General features: G+C 37.1%; 2 protein-coding genes across 2 annotated transcripts; one reads left to right on the top strand and one right to left on the bottom strand.

Moving 5' to 3' along the window:
* The first annotated feature begins 556 nt into the window (after positions 1 to 556).
* Positions 557 to 7,442, top strand: slc16a9a (solute carrier family 16 member 9a). Its single transcript, XM_043263094.1, has 7 exons — positions 557 to 695; positions 789 to 1,149; positions 1,445 to 1,691; positions 3,763 to 3,906; positions 4,767 to 4,862; positions 5,027 to 5,905; positions 6,072 to 7,442. The coding sequence occupies exons 3-7, from the start codon at positions 1,487 to 1,489 to the stop codon at positions 6,275 to 6,277; spliced, it is 1,530 nt and encodes a 509-aa protein (XP_043119029.1). The 5' UTR covers positions 557 to 695; positions 789 to 1,149; positions 1,445 to 1,486; the 3' UTR covers positions 6,278 to 7,442.
* Positions 7,443 to 11,024: 3,582 nt separating this feature from the next.
* On the bottom strand, positions 11,025 to 18,585 carry npy4r (neuropeptide Y receptor Y4). The gene is given in 3 exon segments (XM_043262497.1): positions 11,025 to 14,734; positions 14,736 to 15,526; positions 18,469 to 18,585. Coding segments are annotated over 2 exon segments (1,134 nt in total). The 5' UTR covers positions 15,483 to 15,526; positions 18,469 to 18,585; the 3' UTR covers positions 11,025 to 14,347.
* Positions 18,586 to 20,848: the final 2,263 nt, after the last annotated feature.

Here is a 20,848-nt window from a genome sequence, read left to right as displayed (position 1 = left end):
GGTGGGGGAAGACCGAAGCTCTTGTTTTATGTGTGTGTGGGAACCAGTACAAGCACAGGGCAGGAACAGGATCTCGGTGGGCTTAGAGCCCAAGCCGTCTGACCCTTATGCACTCACCCAGCACAAAAGTTCAGTCGACCACCCAGACGGAGACGAGAGATGTAGAAGGGTGGGAAGAAGTTTAAGTCTGCGATCGTAGTCTAGTCCTATTTGAGGTTTGAGAAGTCTTAACATGCCCCTCATCATCCATATACATCAAATCAGATATTTACGCCTCCATGCCTTTTAATCCTGCAGATTTCCCTTTTATTAAAATTGCATACATATATATATTTTAAAAGTTTTAATTAAATATTGTTATTAAAATATTTTTCTTCAGCATTTATAAGCAACAGTATAGTTTTTCTTAAATTAGATGAAATTTAAAAACCTAAAAAGCAAAAGCGACAGAAATTCAGTCGTTCTTTGCTTTGCCGTTTGGTTTCGCCGTGACCGTGACTCACGAGTCCGGCCGGTGAGAACAGCTTCAAACCGGTTCTTTATTTTACGGGACAGAAGGGCGCATGATGAGAAAAGTACATGCCCGTGCACTGCTTGCAATGTCCAATATCACAGTTATCATGTCGGCTACAGCAGAGAAGTGCCGTTGTAACGCTGCATGTGCCTCTCCTGAATCGCTCTCAGCTCATCTGCTGGTAAGGCGCACGTTTCGCCAACTTTTAAATAAACGTAATATTCTCTAATAAGCATATGAACCATAAAACGTCGACTTGATTGTTTTACTATAGGTGGCGAACTGCAGGTGAGGAGAAACTTTAGCGCGCTTCCGTTTGACCGCTCGTCGCGCGCTGGAGGTAAAGATGCTTATGCGCGCCGCAAATGACGCCGGTTCTTCTCACGCCTGCGGAACGTCATACGAAACCAACGAATTTAAAGAAAAAGGGGCGATATAAAGGCAGTCCGGTCAGTGGTCTCTCCACCTTCGAGGTGTGGTCTCTTTTCAGAAGTGTTCAAAACTAGGCGGCGCGCGATGCTGAGCGCGAGAAGGTATTCAGCAGAGAAGCGCGTGAGACTGGCCTGGTCTACCAGGCACGAGCGGTTCAGCGCACCGCTCTCTTCAAGCAAGAGCGACATCCACATCCACCTGCCGTAAGTCTCACAGTTTTATGTTTTAACTTGTCATTTTCACATCTTATTCTGGTAGTTGACAAATAGGTTTATCGTGGTTTTATGATTCGTTTGAAAAAGCAAATGAACTAAACTTTTGCAGTTTAGTTTCTAATATATATCGACCTTTATGTATACAGCGGAACCTAAGAAGTTACTTATTTTTTGTTTCAATACGGAATTGCAGATTAGAGTATATTATATTGCACAAATGATAGCATGTCACACTGCTATCAATGTAGCGCACTATCAAACTGATGTTTCTCTCTTTCTGAAGGTCTGTGTGTCAAGTGAAGTCAGCGTAAGATCAGTGCTGAAAATGGGTGCTGTAAAGGGTGAAGGTGCTTTAGATGGTGGATGGGGATGGATGATAGTGGTGGCCTCTTTCATGGCCCAGTTCCTGTCCTTTGGATCCCCCCAGTCAGTCGGTGTTTTGTACCCCGAGTGGCTCAGTGCCTTCCAAGCGGGAAAAGGCATGACGGCTTGGGTCGGATCCATGGTGTCTGGTGTGGCGCTCATCACCAGTGAGTACTGATCATTTCTCTCTCTTATGTGTGTGTGTGTGTGTATAAGAGAGAGAGAGAGAGAGAGATAAAGAGAATAAACAACTGCTTGTGCAAACAGCAAGAGTTCTGATGCTGTTATGTAATGCATATTAACACACATGCTGACAAATGGGTATCAAAATTTTGAAACAGTACAAGTAAAAATAAATAGCCCCGAACAGTTTCCTAATTAGTTATAAACATAATAAGTGAACACAAAATGTTTTAACTTTGCAAGCAAAACTGGAATGTAAGTTTTACATCCACTGGATTTTATAAGATTTATGCTATAAACAAGAATGAACAATTTTGAAAATACTTTAGAATGTTGAATTTAAAATAATATATTTATTACAGTATTTATTAACCATTATTCATTGTAATTAATTAAATACATGTTATCGTTTCATTGTTTATCGTTTGTTCATGTTAGTAGAAATGAACATTTACTAAGATTAATAAATGCTGTAAAAATAATTTAATTGGTTTGTGTTTCAAGATTTTTTTCTCAGGCCAAAATGTGCTATTTTTATTTACAGACAAAAAATTTAAGACAAACCTATTTTTTTGTCCTAAGTGTCCTACGTCTAATCTGAGATCAAATCAAACACACTAAAACATACTGCTCTTTTTCCCATAGAATGCTGCTGACTCAGTGTTCTAAAGCCCTCTTTCATGAAAAGACATGCTGACATATAGAGAAATTATCTACTTGTTTATATTACAGTGGAATAATGCTCGGTCATTGCTATCTGCATTACAGGGGTCAAATTGACAAGTCTAAAAGAACATCCTTTAAGCTTTAATTACAAGAGAGTGAAAGGGCAGAAAGACGGCAACGCAGTCACCTTTCATGAGCTGGAGTAAAAGTTCACACAGGCTGAATGTGTGCGTGTAAATGTCTCTGTGTGGTTGTTTGGGTCTCGGAGGTGTCAGGTTTTGTTTACAGACATAGCTGTGTAGTTCATCGTCACGGTAGGAAAAGTCATGACTGGACAGGACGATCAGGGACATGGGTATGTGTTTGTGCGCCCTGGTCATGCTGATTCAGAAGAGGGAATTACTGAGTTGTTACTGAGCTGGTCTGTGAAACAAACACACATATCTGATTCTGTACCTTCTACTAGGAGATGCCTTTAATGCTCCAACCGATTCCTGATCAGACACACCATGTGAAAGGGCTACAGAGCAGATAGTTGTCGTCTTCACCGATTACATTTTATAATTTATTGTTTCATTGTTTCATAGAGCTCTGGTTGTTTTGGGTTGGATGGTTTTGGTTCATCTGTAGCTTGTCCATCCATACTGATGTTGCTGGTCATTATAGAGCCCTAGTTTGGAAACTTTTATATCTTTGTAATGTAGTTCAACATTCAGTTGGCTGTTGTTGCGTAATAGTAAGTGAGTTTGAGGGCATTTGGCAGTGATGTTAGGTGGTATAATGTTTCTCATACCAGACGGTACAGAACCTAATGAGCTTTCAAAATAAAGACAGTGAAATTATTTTGTCTGGATGGCACAAACACACACACTGTTTCCACTAGATGCTCTCCAGAGTCCAGCCATTTTCGCCATATTAGGAGCAACCTAGTGCTGAGCCATTTATTATTTCTAATGATAGATAGACAAACACATTCTCATCCACACTATAGTATGACAGGGTTTATTTTAGTAGCTGTTAAGACAGAGTTACCCTTTAATAGGACAAAATGGTTGGTCCTGTAAGAGGACTTATGGTACCAATAATTTATTATGTCTTATAAGAATCATCATACTTGCCCAAACAAATAATGTGCATTGCCTTGCATTGGTGCTTTACAGTTCAGCACTGAAATAGTAAATAATTCAAATGACAGTGCAAGGTAAAAAAACTAAAACACAATGATTCAGATCAGAAGAAAAGATTCAAAATAAAAGCAGCAGACACTGTACCTAAGCACAGAAGGCAAAGATAAGGTTTTTTTATTGTTTGATAGGCTGTCAAACTTGTGGTGGTGATTTTTTTTTTGTTGCATTCAGTAAGATATGGTTCTTGTTTCTCTCTCTGTAGGTCCAGTGTGCAGTGCTTGTGTGGATAATTTTGGTGCACGTCCTGTAACCGTCTTCAGCGGTGTGATGGTGGCTGGAGGTCTGATGCTGAGTGCTTTTGCCCCAAGCGTCTCTTTCCTCATCTTCTCCTATGGCATTGTTGTCGGTAAGATAATAAAAGCATCATTAGAATTAAATGAATAGCAGTTTGCTGGTAGAAACAGATGCAATTTTGTTTTACCTTTAATGAATATGCCTTGTATTTATCTTCTCACATCATACTATTCATAGAGAATGATGGTATGTGTTTATATCCAGGATTCTCATTAAGTGCAGGAAGTGCTGAACAGCTTTTATAATGTCAGAGTGTGTCATGGTTGCTATTAATTTTGATTATACTGTCAACTTTCAGAGACAGTTTAAATTTTAAAACAATGGTACCATCATCATTTACAGTGCCGACCTTTGATCATACACACCAACCAAACCCTCTGAGCACACAGAAATGTGCTACATATACAATTGCATGATCAGTGGAGTAACTTTACATTCTAAAAATTTCACTTCGTTTGATGCCTCAATGAGAAGTATATAAAATAGGAAATTATATCAAAAAATGATTCTTGCTCATCTACTTCATTCATGCTTAAAGTCACAGGGATAACCAAAATAAAAAGTCTTGTCATCAATTACTCACCCTCACATCATTCCAAACCCGCATGACCTTCGTTATCTTAGAAATTAAAATATTTTGATGAAATCCGAGAGCTTTCTGGCCATGCTTAGACAGCAATGCAATTTTCGGAAGATAAATTGACGTCTTACAGGATTAATTGTAGAATTTTCGCATTTAGGTGAACTATTCCTTTAATCTCATGTTGACGAGACCTATAATGTATATTTACATTAAGATTTGTCTTACGTTAAATTTTTAAATATCAAAAAAGATTTTAATTGTGTAAATACAGTTATGAAATTCTACATTTAAATTGCATTCAACAATATATTCATGTTTCTGTGTTTAAGGCATTGGCTGCGGACTTGTCTATGCTGCCACACTGACCATAACCTGCCAGTACTTTGACAAGAGGCGTGGCCTAGCACTGGGCATTGTCACCACAGGTGTGGAATGGAATAAATGTGTAGTATTGGTACCTTAAATTGCATTGAATAACTATTAAAAGCATTTTTAAAAAGAAGTGAAAAAATGATTCCCTTTCACTAGAAAATTAAAATTTTTGCAGATAGCAAAAAGCAGTGAATGTTAATTATGTTCGTTGTTTTAGGTACAAGTGTGGGCGGGTTCACTTATGCCACACTCCAGAATGAGCTCATTGAGTTGTTTGGATTGGAGGGCTGCCTGCTTATCATTGGAGCGCTGGCGCTCAACTTGATGGCATGTGCTGGGCCAATGCGACCTTTGAACTTACCTGGCTACTACCTAAAACAGAGAGCTGCTCTACAACGTACAGAGGAACCAGAAGCACTCTACACCAAACCTACTGCCATTATCATTGACTCTGATCTCAAAACCACACCTAGCTTGGCCGGTAACACAGCCACCATTAAGCTTTTGATCCCCAAGGAACCCACCGAGCTGCAAGAGAGTGAAGGGGAAAGAAAAGGTGGTATATTTTCCTGTTCAACAGTAACACGAGCCATCAAAAAGCGAATGCATCCCTATGGACGTTACCTGTGCGAGACTGTGGAGCTCCTACAAGACCGTGTCTTCATGGCTTTCTGCATCGCCATATTCCTGTTCAGCTTAGGGGCGTTCCCACCTGTGCTCTTCATGGAGGATGTAGCCCAGAGCGAGGGGCTTATCGACGGGATTGCACTAATACCCCTTGTCTCCATCGTTGCAATGACAACAGGCATCGGTAAGCTGGTCCTGGGAGTCCTGGCAGACATGCAATGGGTGAACAGCTTGTACCTGTATGCCCTGACGCTGACATGCACAGGAGCGGCTCTGCTTCTTATTCCAGTATCTAAAAGCTACATAGGTCTGCAAGCTCTATCGGCTGTGGTTGGATTTTTCTCAGGGAACTGGTCTCTCACATCCTACATCACTACCAAGATCGTGGGCCTTGAACGACTCAGTCAGGCTCATGGCATTCTAATGTGCTTCGGGGGGTTTGGAATCACTCTCGGGCCACCTGTTGTAGGTAAGAGGCAGCAGATGAACACATGCTTGATTACAATGACAGACGGAAGCTTGCACGAACAGAAAAGTTCTGAGTATATATAGGTTCCACCAGTTCAGTAATGTCTCACTGTGGGGAGTTTTCAAACACTTTTACTGATGGTGTGTCTGTTTTTCTTTTCTTACAGGTTGGTTCTTTGACTGGACTCAGTCATATGACTTGGCATTCTACTTCAGCGGCACTTGTGTTTTAGTGTCTGGTTTGTTTCTGTTCGTGGCCACTCTGCCTTGCTGGAACAGGACGTCAGAGGAGGGAAATTCTCCTGCAAAAGAGGATGTCAGCACTTCTCAAAAGCCCACTTTTGATTGTGACAAAGTAGCCTCTGTGGCTTGAACAATATCTTGAAGGTCTTTAGCTGACCTTGGCCGTAACAATCTGGTGGAACTTTTCTTACTGTTTTCTTACCTGGTACGGTTTTGCCAGGGGACTTCTTTCTCGTGGTGCCAAACTTTTTTTTTTTGTTTAATGCAAAAAGGTTTTATAAATGCCCCATGAAACTTGTCATTTTTGAGAGGGCGTATTCATTTTTCTTAGATGCTTATAAAGTCTGTCTCATTTTTGAGGCTTATATAGTGGTTTGCTAATAGTATATTCAGTAGATTGTTTACTGGACACAGAAGCTGTTTTTTGATCACTTGAATTGAAACTTTACTTTCTTAGATGAATGGTCTCGCTGTGTTGCACGTGGATATCACCAACCTGTGAACATACATTTCCATTAATGAGAACATTTCTGACTGAAAGCTTCAGAGAATTATATAATTTGTGAATTGGGTTTTTTTCCACTTCACTTACCATGAAAAGCATATAAAAAATCCAAATCCAAAGATTTCTTTTCTTAGATCTGGGGTAACAAGGACTTGGAATTGCACTTCGATAGTAACTGCACATTACCTTTCTATTTGTGTCACTTTTGTCAGTTTTGCAACAGTTTCCTGTGCATTGTCTGCTTTTATTGTCTGTAATACCAAAGTGACAACAAATTTCATTGAAGTGGCAGAAAGAGGTCTAGCTTTAGCCACATTTCAAGACATACCTCAGCATGTTCTGCATCTCTAACTATAAGAATATGCTGATGAAAAACAGTAAAAACAAAACAAAAAAAAAATACAGAAAGAATTTGATTCTGTCACATGCAATGCATTCATATGTGTGTGCCTGATAACACAGTCATCCTCCACAGTTTTTCAACAGGCTGGTCCCTGATAACACTGTATCTTTTATTACTGTATATGTGAATTGCCAGTGTCATTTTTGTTCAGTGTATGTTGTAGAATTGTATTATGTATAAATGAATGTTAAGAAAAGCCACTACACTTTTGACCAAAGACTGGCTTTGTGTCAAGTAAACATTTTGTCAGGGTGCAAAAATAATTCTATAAAAACTGTAACACTGTTCCCTTATATGATGTATCTGTCTTGTTCTTTTATTGCAGTGAGATTGTTTTATACAGTACTATGTTAATTTTTAAGTGACAATAAAAAGATTTCTTTCAAACATCCTTGTTATCATTAACATCAAAAGTAACCACTTTTTCCTTACAGGCATTTACACTTCCTGAGTTGTTGGCTTTTCATCTATGGAAGAGTGACTGTAATTATAACTCATCCACTGACAATTTTAAGATGTAATTTCATCATTTACCTTTGCAACTTTGAACTGTTCATTATTTCCTCTGCATATGACACAAAAATGTATGTGTGAGGGTAAGGTTTTGTCTACATTGTGAGGAACAAATAAAGACTTGTTTAATAACCCTGCAAATGATGAAAATAACAGCTTCATTTTGAAAGGGGCATCAAACTCCCCATAGCCAGCTGAATCTGATGAACTGGTGTAACATGGTTTCTGGATTTTTCAGTAAGTGCCTGTTCAAATATAGCACTGTTCATTTTAGATCATGTAATCTAAAGCTTCCTGGTTCCTGTTCAAGTCTGTAAATCTCATTGATAATTTGCATTATAAGACACACAAACAGTTTGTTATAAACAGTAAAGATCTGTCACAGAACTATGTTAGAATCTTTGAACTATGTTTATTTGTGAGATTTATTTACTAGTCTTTACTTTATTTACCTTGTCATGTTTTTGCATACAAGACATTACTATTGGCATGTTTCATTTGGAGCAGTTGAAAAATAACAGGCAGACAGACAGCGTGTGAGCATGTGTGTATGTTTGAGAAAGAGAGAGATGACCTTATGTATTTTTAATATGGACTGTCTGGTTGCTCAGTAAACAAACCCTGTAAATACTTCCATGCTATTAATATTCCGGCCTCTAATACACCCTCCCACAGAACAAGGCCAAAAACAGAAATTAGTATTGCCTATCAATAACGCGTAAAAGTGTATATAGTAATTAAGTTTGAAGAGAAATAGAATTTTAACGTCTGTAATGAGAAGACTGACAGAAATCATCCTGATACAAAGTTTAAAACAAATCTATATTATTAAATTCAACAGAAAATACACCCATGAGAATATCTGCATACCTCTAGTTTTACATGCTATTTAAAAAAATACAAAAATAGACTGAGCAATGGCACCCTCTTTAGGATAAATGTGGTATTACTTCAGGAGTGATGCCTAAAAGTTTAATGAAACGCTAAATCTTTTTCAAACGTTAAGCGTGATAAGCCATTTGAAAGTTATTATTCACTTCAGCTGAAAAGTACAACCTTGACACAGACTGGGCCTTACTATCGAGTTGAGAGGCATCTTTTAAAACAAGAACTTAAAGTTTGTTCCACTGGTGACCAGAAGAGGGAGGAAGATTCAATCAGTCAGCTCAGAGAGCCTCTAATCTCTAACGTTCTGATTAAAGTTAATATTCAGTAAAAGCGTAATATTCACACATAATGTTGTTTTTTAATAACTACTGCAAGGATAAAATACAAACATATTTCAAATTCAACAGAAGTAGCGTCCCTTAAGATTTTTTTGGGCAAATATTACCATTTGTATAACACACCATTTTTTTTTTTATTACAAATGGTTACTACGATTAATATAACATGATTAATTTGTGGTTACCATGGTTTAACTATAGTAACAATGGATTTTAGGTTCCTTTTCTAGACAGTGGTTTTCAAATGTCATACTATAATACTACTCTTACTATTTCTGCAGTATACAGTATGCATGCTGTGCATAGTAGTTTTCTGTATGCATGGAATCCCTGAATGACCTTCTGTATGTATCAGAATCTGCTAAATGTCCCTTTCAGTCTTTGATGTAACAAGCCAACTGAAATCAGTACAGACGTTATGTTTGAAATGGCATACTACAATACAACTCCTATTATATTGCAGTATGCTGTGTGTATACTTTGAGTATTATTGGAGTTTTCTGTATTGCACGAAATGCATGGACTACATGCTATATTGACTGAAATTTGATCTGAAGCGAACAACATGTGTTAGAATCTGCCTTTTGTCTTGTACTACTCCTTTTCCCATCACACACCAGATCAGCCATTTATTAAAAAAAGTCATTTATTAAAAAACGAAACAAAAATGAAGTAAATATTTGAAAAAGAGGAAATAAAAAGCCCTCTTAATAATACAGTGCTTAATAAAACAGGATTTGCTCAGATGTAGTTTTTGTCTCAATATAGTGGCATTCATCTGATAAAATTTCTATAATAATTTACACTCAAAATGTTATTACTTACTGTTCTATATCAAAACATAAATATCTAAATAAAATACTGCTATTTTAGTGTAAACAGAATTTTGCGTTATTTGCATCTAGTAGAGCAGCTAGAATATATCACTTTTAATGATTATATATTATATAAAATAATGTATAATTGTTCAGTTAAAGACAGCTCAGTGTTGATTCAGTTCTGTCATTTATCAATTATGAAATAACTTCAATTTAGCAATATTGCATTGTTTACTACTATGAGCCTTATTATAAAGCCTTTTTTTGTAAGGTAACAGCCTCGACAGTGCTGAATTAATGTTTGTGTTTGTCATGTAACAATGAAGCATACTACTCTGAAACATTTGTTGCTTATTGTATACTGTTTCACACACTATTCCTTAAAAAAAATAGTAGGCGATATACAGTGTGTACTGGGCAGTTAAACACTTTGTAAACTTTCTATCCTACCTGAAATCTTATTGCACAACACCAGCGAATAGAACATTTAATTTTGTCATTAATTACTCACCCTCATGTCATTTCAAACCTGTAAGACCTTCGTTCATCTTTGGAACACAAATTAAGGTATTTTTGATGAAATTGGAGAGCTGTCTGACCCTCAACAGACAGCAAGACAACTGAACTTATCCCAGGTCCAGAAGCGTAGTAAATACATTGGTAAAACAGTATGTGACATCAGTAGCTAAATTTCAGTTTTGCGATGCTACAAAACCCAAATAATGACATTTAGGTCTTCTACTATTTTGGAGAGTATCACAAAATGCATATGCATGCTTTACTTTAGACATAAACGTAAACAAGACTGATTTAAGCAGTGAAGCATGCGCATGTCTTGCGTTGTGATGCTCTCCAAAACTGACGTAACTTCCGTTGTTTTCTTTGCGTAATAAAGTGTCAACATGAGGGTCAATAATTAATGACAGAATTTTCATTTTGGGGTGAACTAACCCATAAGAATTTCTATAAAAAATGTGTGAACTGCTGTCTCAACTGATACATCTAAGCGTTGCAGGTGAGGTCCGTCACAAATAAGCACCTGAAAAAAATAGTTGGCGTTTGAGTGAGTGAAGGAAAGTCTCTAGAAAAGCGGATTATAAAGCATTGACAGTATAATCATAGAGAGGAAGAGGTGGGTGTCATCAGATTGACTGGGTAATTAGACATGACAGACAGGCAGGAGTTATAGTATTAAAAGAGAATAATCAGCCAATCACAGTACGTATGTTAAATCTCTAAAATAGAATATTTAAAAACATTATTTTTAACAATAAAATGATCAATGCAACAATATTAAAATATAAATGTATGTTATTATTATATTATTAATCTGAAATACGGCCATAGCCTATGTTTACGTGTGTCAACTAAATTACAACAGCCAATCTTTTCCTTTCGTTTATTTGCTAACTTTCTGACATATTTACAAAAACTAAAGAGCACCAAAACAATTGTAGGATCAGTGAAAAAATACAGATAAACAGATGCATAAGTGAGAACCTTATAGCATGAGCCAAGTATACAGTTCCAGGAAAATACATATTAAACTCATCTATCCTCTCTTCTCTTTACTTCTGCCTCTAAATCTCTGCTTTCCCTTTTACAACATTTGGTATCTTCCCAATTGCCCATAAAAGAGATTTATTGATGTTCCACCCATGGATATGACATTACAAAGATACAGAACAGAACAGTAAACATTTATAATGTTTCACAAAACCTGAAAATATATAACACCAAAATAAGTCACATTCAGTTCAGACATTACAATCTGTTTAGACAAGTTGGGGTAATTACATTGACTTTTTGACTGCTGAATGCATTCAGTTATTAATGAGAGCATACTTACTCAAAAAAGCTAAGATTTTAGAATGGAATTCTGTCAATCAGAACAGTATATAAAAGAGTTGACTGTATAAGGGAATATATGAGGAAATACGAGACTTGTGTTTTAATCTCAAAATTACAAAAGAGACAAAACATTTTCCGGACAATGACAAGAAAAATGGAAAATGTTTGTTTGATTCTGTATTGGATATTTTTCTTTTGTCTATAAAGGATCTGATCTGCCTGCAAGGATACAAGCACTCAGTTCTGTAAATTTATTATGTTACAACTATGCATGAATTGGAAAAATGTGAATGCTCTTAACACTGAGAATGCACATCAAATAAATCAATTAATAATAATGGATTGTACCAGAACCCCTTTATCATACAAAGACTCATGTCTTTGTGACAGACAGATTAGTTAACATTTTCTAAAAAATTACAAATTTGATAGTATATTTCAGACAGTGTATCTTACAAAATGTTCTGTGCTGATTTTATGTGTGCTTGCGTTTGTTTGGAAGGATGAGTCACAAAAATAAGCCACAGGAGAATGAAAAAAGAACCTCCAGCCCAGTTTTGTTTGCCCAGTAGATATTGTCAGTTTTCCCCTTTTTAGGCAGCAGCTTGACAATATAAGCTGACAGGTATATTCAGATTTATTGTGGGTTTTAGCTTGTATTACGCTAGGCATTAGGGTTAGCATTACGGCTTAGCTAGCTGCAATTTCCAGGCATTTGTACACTGTCAGTACTTCCAAACTTAGCTCTGTGCCTCAAAGAAGAAGAGATAATGTTTCAAATGCAAGTGTTGCCTTTGACTAATTCATTCCTTATAGCTTTCATTGTGTCTGAGTGGAAAAAAGTACACAGCTGAGAAATCTCCTTCTGCTTTCATGTCCATATTCCATGAGATTTAGTGGAGTAAAATGCTTTTGCAATCTAAAACTCTACAAGAGACATAATCAGTGTGCATTAAATAACTTTGATATTATGACACAGGGATTAGAAGGATTCAATCCTGGGAAATCAGATAGGTCGTAGTCACATCCTCCTTCCTGAACCAGTCGAATCCAAACTAAGTAGAAGAACTTCATATAAATATGTTTACTTAGTTATTTATAATATGTTTTCAGGTCTATGGTCTCAAATTAAAATGAACTGGTAAAAATATATTTTTAAGATTCCAACTGTATTTTCTTGCCCTTCAAAGTACATTTTGTATTATATTTTGGCATTTTGGCATTTAAAGAAACTTGTTCCCTCGACAAAAAGCCAATTTTCCATAGGTTTTCAGATTATAATAAACTCTATGTTTAATAATAGTTCATAAAACTTACACAATTTGTCCATCGAGATAATCTTCACAGAATAATATAACTTTTATGAATTCTGATGCCTAAATAAAAGAGACAGAACTTAAAAGCTAAACTTAGTCACATCACCACCACTGTGCTGCTGACAAATTTTTAAAAAATGTTTAACGTGTTCAGTCAAAAGGATTTAGTCTGTATATGTATTTTAATCCAAGCTACACATACGTTTTCATATAAACTGAAATAAATACAAAAATAGAATCAAACTAAAACTGAAATGGGACGTGTATTAAATAGTAGAGTGAATAAATTAAGCAAACCAGAACTAAAAGACATATGAAAGCACGTATTTCTGTAAATTTCGAACTAAGGTACATTAAAAGTCAATAAATCCTTGATTAATGAGAATATTTTAATTAAAAACGTTTCTCCATGTACTATTCAGAAAAAAAGTGCATTTAATCTATTAAATAGCAGAGAAAGCAAGCTTTTGGATATGGGAAGATTACATTTATTTTAGTGAATAACGTACCACATTTCAGCTATCGCTTTGTCAGCGTAGGTAGACAAAATGTTATTTTATCCTTGCTTTTAGAAAATTCTTAACAGCTTTAAATGTGGTCATGACATTTAATTTTAATCTGGCTGTAAGGCCTATGCATTGTTAGTTCCTCTTTCATGGTGACTAAGTCAGTAAATGTGGTGTTTACATGAAATAAGTACCTTATGTTCTGAAACCCAGAATATTTGCATTAGTAGGAAAGTGTTAAAATGAGCATCTGCCATCTGAAGACTTGTCTTGCATTTCGGGGCAAAGCAAAAGAAAAATTGTCAAAAAAAAAATATTGTCTCTGACAGTGCCTGTAGTCCCATTTAGCAACTTGTTAGCATCTGTCTTAAAAAAATGTAACAGTTTAAAAGAAAATTATGAGTGTAGCTCATTTAGCTGGTGTGTTTTATGTCACAGAACAAAACGTGAAAGTATACTGAGCTTGCGTGAACCACAGACCTTATTTTAGGGGACCTACCCAAACTCGAATTGAACTTAGCTAAATAGCTAAAATGCTAACTCACTTCTGGGTTTTTGCCTACAAAGTGATGCTGATATAAGCCAGGGGTCACCAAACTCAGTCCTCAGGGCTGGTGTCCAGCAGAGTTTAGCTAATTAAACCCTAATTAAACATTAAACATTTAGCAGTCAATCAAGATCTTACTAAGTATACCTGAAACTTTCAGCCAGGTGTGCAGAGGCAACTTGAATGCAATGTATGCAGAATTCCGGACCTCCAGTACCAAGGGCCTGTCCACACGGAGACGCTTTTAATTGTAACATTTTGTATCGTATCGGCATTTCGTCCAGGCATACAAAGTCTGAAACTGCTATTTCTTTAAACCAGGTCATAGAGTGGATAAATCTTAAAAGACACCTTGCATTTTCATTTGTATAACAAATCCATTTATCAGATATATGTATAATATCAGATAGCTAAAGCTCTGGCTTCATGTGGATTGGTGACCCCGATCTGGTTTTTAAACACTGGTTTTGTTGTTAGGATTAATAACCATTAACATTAATTAGCGATTAACCCGATTACACAGAATTGTTTCTGAGTCTAAAAGAAGTCCGTGACACATCAGTGTTAATTGTGGACATCGGAAAGTGTTCATAGCTGTCCTCGAGTGGCTGAAAATGGCAGTGTAGCACCACGGAGGCCACATCCTTGCGGAAGTTGCTATTGAGGAAGCCATAGATGATGGGGTTAACGCAGGTGGAGCTCATGGCCAGCAGATGACAGAGTGAAAACAGCAGATTGTGGTAACACACGGGCAGCGCCTCCTGATGCCAGTCCGCCACCACATTAAAGGCATTTAATGGCAGCCAGCACACAGCAAATGCAGCCACCAAAGTAACAAGCATGACATTTATACGTTTGCTGTGCATCACCCGCCGGATGTTCGTCCTCTCGGTTGCGACTGCACTGGCGCTCCAGCATGCGCTGTCTGCGTCGCAGCCGCAAGAAGATGCGGAAATAGCAAAGTAGCATGAGGAACAGCGGGCAGCAGTACTGGAATAGCAACAGGCTGGTGGTGTAGACTAGTTTGTGTTGCTGAGAGGGCCAGACTTCCAGACAGGCCTGAAGCTGGCTGAGGGGCGCAGGAAGCAGACTGTACGGCTCACTGCTGAGCAAGTGGAACGCCAGGAAAGGTAATGATGTTACGCAGGCCAGCAGCCACACAATCAAGACGCCTATGTACGCCTGCGGGACGCTAGGCTTCCAGCCAGATGGATGCAGGATGAGCTGGTGCCTTTCAAGTGCGATCAAAACCAGAGACAGGACTGAAACAGTCACTGACACACATTGCACGAACGGCATTAGGCGACATAGCAGCGCACCGAAGATCCAGTGGTCCATGAGCGTGTAAACCACTGTGAAAGGAAGGCAGAACACGCTCACCAGGATATCAGACACCGAAAGGTTGGCAATGAGGATGCTTGTGACGTTAGGAGGGTCCCGCTGGTGCATAATAATGCAAATGAGGAGGATGTTACCAAGCAAGCCCAAAATAAGCACCAGGCAGTAGCATAGCACTAGTGTAAGCGTCATGGCGCTTGATTGCCAGCAGGGGACATCAAGCAGGAACAAACTACTGTTGCTTTGATTGATGCTGAGGGTGGAGTTTAAGAGCGCCTGCCACCATGGCATGTCAAAGAGAGTCGACGACATTGGCCACCTCAGGATAACGCCAAACAGCAAAGCATCTTGGGGGTCTGAAAATAACAAAGAGGTGCATCTAAATTAGACGTGCACAACCCTGGGGCACTCAGCATGCATTTCAGCATCTATGACACCACAGAGGCTATAAAAGTTATTTTGGAAATAATGAGGACATAAAGTGTAAACATTTTAAATGCGATTTAAAGACAATCCCAAACAGAGGCACTTATAGAACAATATCATGAGTTCCTCTGAGACCTTTACATCTATGTGCAAGAGATTGCTGGGTTGACACATTTGATTAAAAGTAAAAAGGCGATCTCTTTGTTACTTTTTCTGTAGTTGGAAATAATGGGAAAGAGATAAAAGAGAAGTGTGTGGGTGAAATTATACTGTGACCCTGCTGAGGGATTTGAAGTGCATCCAATTATAGATGTTCCTTTGGGGGTGGCCATTGATCAAGACCTGCAATGGCTCATAATGAGAATGCAATCAGTTTGTCTCAGCATCGTATCCACAGAGCGTATTGGAGACTGTAGTGTTTTATTTGTGTTTGTCTTGGGCAGCAGGCTTGCAGAACGGTCTCATATTGATCTCATATTGAGTGTTCTATGGATAATCTATAGATGCTCTGAATACATGCACTAACACGCAAAGAGCTGAATTCACTGCACAACAGTTTTTGATTTGTCTGAAAAACTCCTCACATTCCATCCATCACCAATAAAAATGCTTAAAGGGATAGTTAACCTTTAAATGAAAAATGTATTATCAGTAACTCACTCTCATTTCTTCAAGAGGAGATGTTATACTCTATGCTACAAAAAATGACACTTGCCATTTAAAAAGTGAAGAAGACTGAAGATTCGTTCTTGCCTATTTCTTGGTGAAATTTCATATTAAGTATAGAAGATATTTACTTAATATCTGGTGGATTTTTTTTATAAAATGTACCATTTCATTAGTTGACAATCATGCAAATATTACTGCATTATGATATACATTAGCAGCCAGTGGTATCTAAATAGTCAGCTTGCTGATGATTCAGGAACTTTGGATAAAACATTTAAAACATTTCATAACACTAGTCTAATGAATCATTGGCTATATTCCAAGAAAGGCAACATACACAGGTTTAGAACAACATGAGGGTGAGTAACTGACGAGAGCGGCACAGCCAATCGTGACAATTTGCATGACGTATCATTATGTGGGAGCTGGCTCAAAAATTAAAACTAAGAGGGCAGAGAGACTGACTGTGTTGAATCCCTGATGCAAATCACACAAAAGAGGCATTAGCCTAGTTCACTATATCCCAGCTGATCTCAGAAAAGGTTAGTCCAAAGTAAAAAGTAGTTTCAGTAGGCTTTTCAGAGCTAGATATGCAACAATGAGCATAATCATCCTTTATTTGCACAACAAATTACATTTTCATGCTTGGCTGTAGTTTGTGGCTCTATCTCTCTTGATCTCTCTCTCTCTCTCATTCAGAGGATAGACATAATGAGATAATTTTGGACTTCCTGTTGCAATCAGTGTCCATCATTTAATCATATTATAATATTAGAATTCTCTCATGACTAAACATATCTGATACTTGGTAAACACAGAGTCTAAAATCAGTTTGTTATGTTCAAATGTGTTGGCGTTCTTTCACACTGTGGCATAATCTCTAAAGAAAAATAAACTATGCAGGTCTATGAAAGTTTTCGGATAGTTTTAATGTTACATCATCTATAAAAAAGGTAAAAATCTTTTACTGGGAATTAAAATTTGCCTTATGTGACATAAAAGGTCCTGTAAAACCTGCACAGGTGTTTTGTATGTGACAAGGTACATATAGGAAAATAGGAAGAGTGATCTCTACCTTACAACTGATATCCTTTTTTAATAACATCAAACGCTATTTTTCACCAGTGATGGGACTTAGAAAAAGAGAAGATCACATTGACCTCCTGCACTCACTCTCTCTCTCTCTCTCTGTCAGTTTCATTCTCTTTCTCTCCCTTTCATAATCATCCCAATCTCACATCATCTCCCCATTCTTCTCCTACAGGTGTGGATTTCCCCTAAGGCAGTTTCCATGTCACACTGACAAAAGCATAAAACACATCTAGTCAAACACATAGACACTCTGACTCAAGTATAATACAAACCATGAGCTCTAGATTACAGTAGATATTAAAGCCTGGTGCATTCTGGGATTCTAGATGGCTTTAGCTATTTACCTTAATGCTACATGAATACAATTTTAAAACAATCACGGATGCTGTTGTGGTGACCTCCGACCTCCTTTTGGTCAAGGGTAATTGTAAATTCTCTTAGAAAATCCTCTCTACACATAACGTTGTGGTCATATAGCCTACCCTATTTATGTAAAGCGACTTATTAGATGCAGAACATCGTATGAATTGAAACTTGAGACAACTAAAGTCAAATAAGGCAAAAATAAAGCTATTAGCATCACTGAATCCTGCTGACATAATGTCCACCTGCACAAATACACTGATCTGAGAAGATGTGCTTGCATTTATGTGTGCAAAGGAGAAAATTGCTTGTGTGTCCTCACTTCATGGCAACACCAAAGAGCTGCAGTCTATGTCAACATTGGACCCTGTCCAACAGATGACTGTGGGTTACTACAAGCTTTTTCAACCTTTCCGAAAAACTATGCATGTGTACATGCGTGACTGATACAATATCAATGTTTCCAAAATAGAAGATAAAATTAGATATAAAATACTGAACCAGTCCTCAGCTGAACAGAGCACATCTTCAAACTTCAATCACATGAAGATGCTCCACACAACAGTGAAACTGTGCCCTTTTTAAATTCATAAACTGAACACAGCACACTGAATTGCAGTCAGCTTTACAAAAAAAGTTTAAACAGCTACACATACAAAATATTGTATACACATCATTCATTTTATAATCATTGAATATATAATGTAGAAACATGCGTGTCTGTGTGTGCAGCATTTCAAGAACTCACCTGTCTTCTACAGCAGATTGCTGTCAGGCAGTCAGGGAATAAACACTCTGATTCAGTCAGCTCCAGATGTTCTCTCTCTCTCTCTCTCTCTCTCTCTCTCTCTCTCTCTCTCTCTCTCTCTCTCTCTCTCTCTCTCTCTCTTATCCTGGGCTTCTTCTGAGCCCACATCCTTGCAGTGTGCCGTCTCTGTAGTAACTATTCTGCTGGGCTTCACACGGCATAACTCTATGTATTCCACTGAGTCTACTGCCCACGTGTGACACGAAGGGTGTACTGCATCGTGATCTTTACGATCCAGGTTATCAAACGCGTACTGGTCTTTATATTTACTTTATATACTTTATATTTACATGGTACAAGCTTACTGTACATAAAAAAAGATGTTTATGTTTTTTGTTTATGTTTAAAGAAGCTAATTGTTCCAGAAAGCATTAGAATGTTACAAAACATTCCAGAATGTCAGAGAAACTTCTAATGCTGCTTACTAAAGCTACATATATTACTATATTAATGTTAACAGAGCCATCACAAAATTAGACTTCGACTGAGCTGATTTAAAATCATTGCATCACAATATATAGTTTAATAAATAGGACAGGAAAACTTAAATGTAGGCCTAAAAATAGTCAACCGAAGAAGTAAAGCATACATAAACCAAAATCGGAAATATAAGTTATCAAATAGCCTAAGCATGTATTCTATTCTGTGTCTTAACTCTTGAAACATTGGTGTCTCATATTTTAGAGCAGTCCGTTCAATTCTGAAAAAGAAATCAATTAAATCTGTATGTGTGAGTAAAAATATTCAGATGTAAAACACTCATTATCGTTTGACAATCCCACTTTGATTTCACATATAAACCAAATAAATTTGCAACCTTTTCCCCCAAAACCTATATAAATGTACTAATGAATATAACCAAAACTATGATGACACAGTATTATTTTTTCTTTGATTAATTTTTATTTCAAAACCCATTTAATACATTGCTTGCTGCCCACTCGTGGCAGGAAAGGTGTACTGCATGTTATTTTGAGGTTCTCTTATTTAAGCCTGCTGGAAACCAAGCCTAACATGAATGCACAAACAAGCATAGATGCATGCTCTTAGGTATGTTTATTTAGAATGGTGTTTAAATCAGCTCATTCAACAGGGTTTATCCTGGTTATTCATTTTTCTGATTCAGTGTTCTCAGCCATGGAGTCATCAGCACTGGGCTGAGTTTCGCTGTTGTCTTGTCTGTTCCAACACACAAATATATACAAATTGAGTTGAAATTGAATTTTCTTTTAAATGTTAATTTAGACATTATATGCCATTTACACATGACGGCGGACTCAATCTTATTGAGAAGTGAAAAAAAATGGAACTGACGGATCAGGGTCTTTGATGTCTTCATATTGGGTGTCACCGAAAAGGTCGTACCAACTGTCACCTATCACTTCAGTAGTGGGGAGAATAGTAGTAGTACTGAAAATATATAAAGAACATTCTAAAAAAATGCAGTGTAAGTAGCTTATATAATAGTAGTAAGTACTGAGCTGTTGATTTGACCTGTAATTCATATATTTAGAAAACATTCTATATTCTGTAATTCAAAAGATCTTTTGATGTTTGTCATTCAGCAGTTTTAACTTGTTTTTGACTGTCAACACTTTAAAATAGGCCTTCATCAAAACAACACGGAAACCTTATCAAAGTGATGAAGGCATTTAAATAGTAAAGTCCAAAAACAAATAGATTATTTAATAATTTTATATTTAATAAAAAGTGCAAAAAAAAACCAAAATACATTAAAAGCTCATATGAGAGCATCTCACACCACGAGAATGGATAGAATTAGAGATAAAAAAAGAGCCATTTATCTCTGTGATAAAGAAATCAGAATCATGATAATATATGTTATGATTTAAGCATAAATGCACATTGTTCTAGAAGGACGGCATCACCTTTTACAAATTTACTTATTGTTACAAATATTGTTATATCACATGTTGACACAGATGCATTAATGCTGTGGATCTTTAATAAGGTGCGTATTGAATCTGAATAGCACACATTGTCAGGATCAAGTCAACAAGCTGCCGACTTCTTCAAGTAATTGCTTCCACACATGACGAAGAGGCACAGCAGTGCAGATTACGTGTATCTCTATATACTTAAAAGGGTCATAAAGAAACCAAAATGTTGTTGTTTGACATAAACTATCATTTTGCTATAAAAACATTCTGTAAGTTTCAAAACTCAAAACTTTTTTGTTAGTCTAGAAACAGCATATTGAAGGCAGTTTGCCAAAACGTTAGCTTTTGGAATGTACTACTTTATGATGCAATAATGTGGATAAACTCTGCTGATCAGTGGCTGCTTCGAAATCACTGCC

The sequence above is a fragment of the Puntigrus tetrazona genome, chromosome 17, assembly GCF_018831695.1.
Source record: "Puntigrus tetrazona isolate hp1 chromosome 17, ASM1883169v1, whole genome shotgun sequence".
In the NCBI taxonomy this organism is placed as follows: domain Eukaryota; kingdom Metazoa; phylum Chordata; class Actinopteri; order Cypriniformes; family Cyprinidae; genus Puntigrus; species Puntigrus tetrazona.
Note: the sequence above shows the minus strand (reverse complement) of the source record. Positions and strands in the feature narration are given on the sequence as shown.

Excerpts from the sequence above, each read along its gene's own strand:
- slc16a9a (XM_043263094.1), top strand. The coding sequence starts at position 1,487 with ATGGGTGCTGTAAAGGGTGAAGGTGCTTTAGATGGTGGATGGGGATGG. Across the intron at positions 1,692-3,762 it reads TGGTGTGGCGCTCATCACCA|GTCCAGTGTGCAGTGCTTGT; the intron begins GTGAGTACTGAT and ends CTCTCTCTGTAG. Across the intron at positions 4,863-5,026 it reads ACTGGGCATTGTCACCACAG|GTACAAGTGTGGGCGGGTTC; the intron begins GTGTGGAATGGA and ends TCGTTGTTTTAG.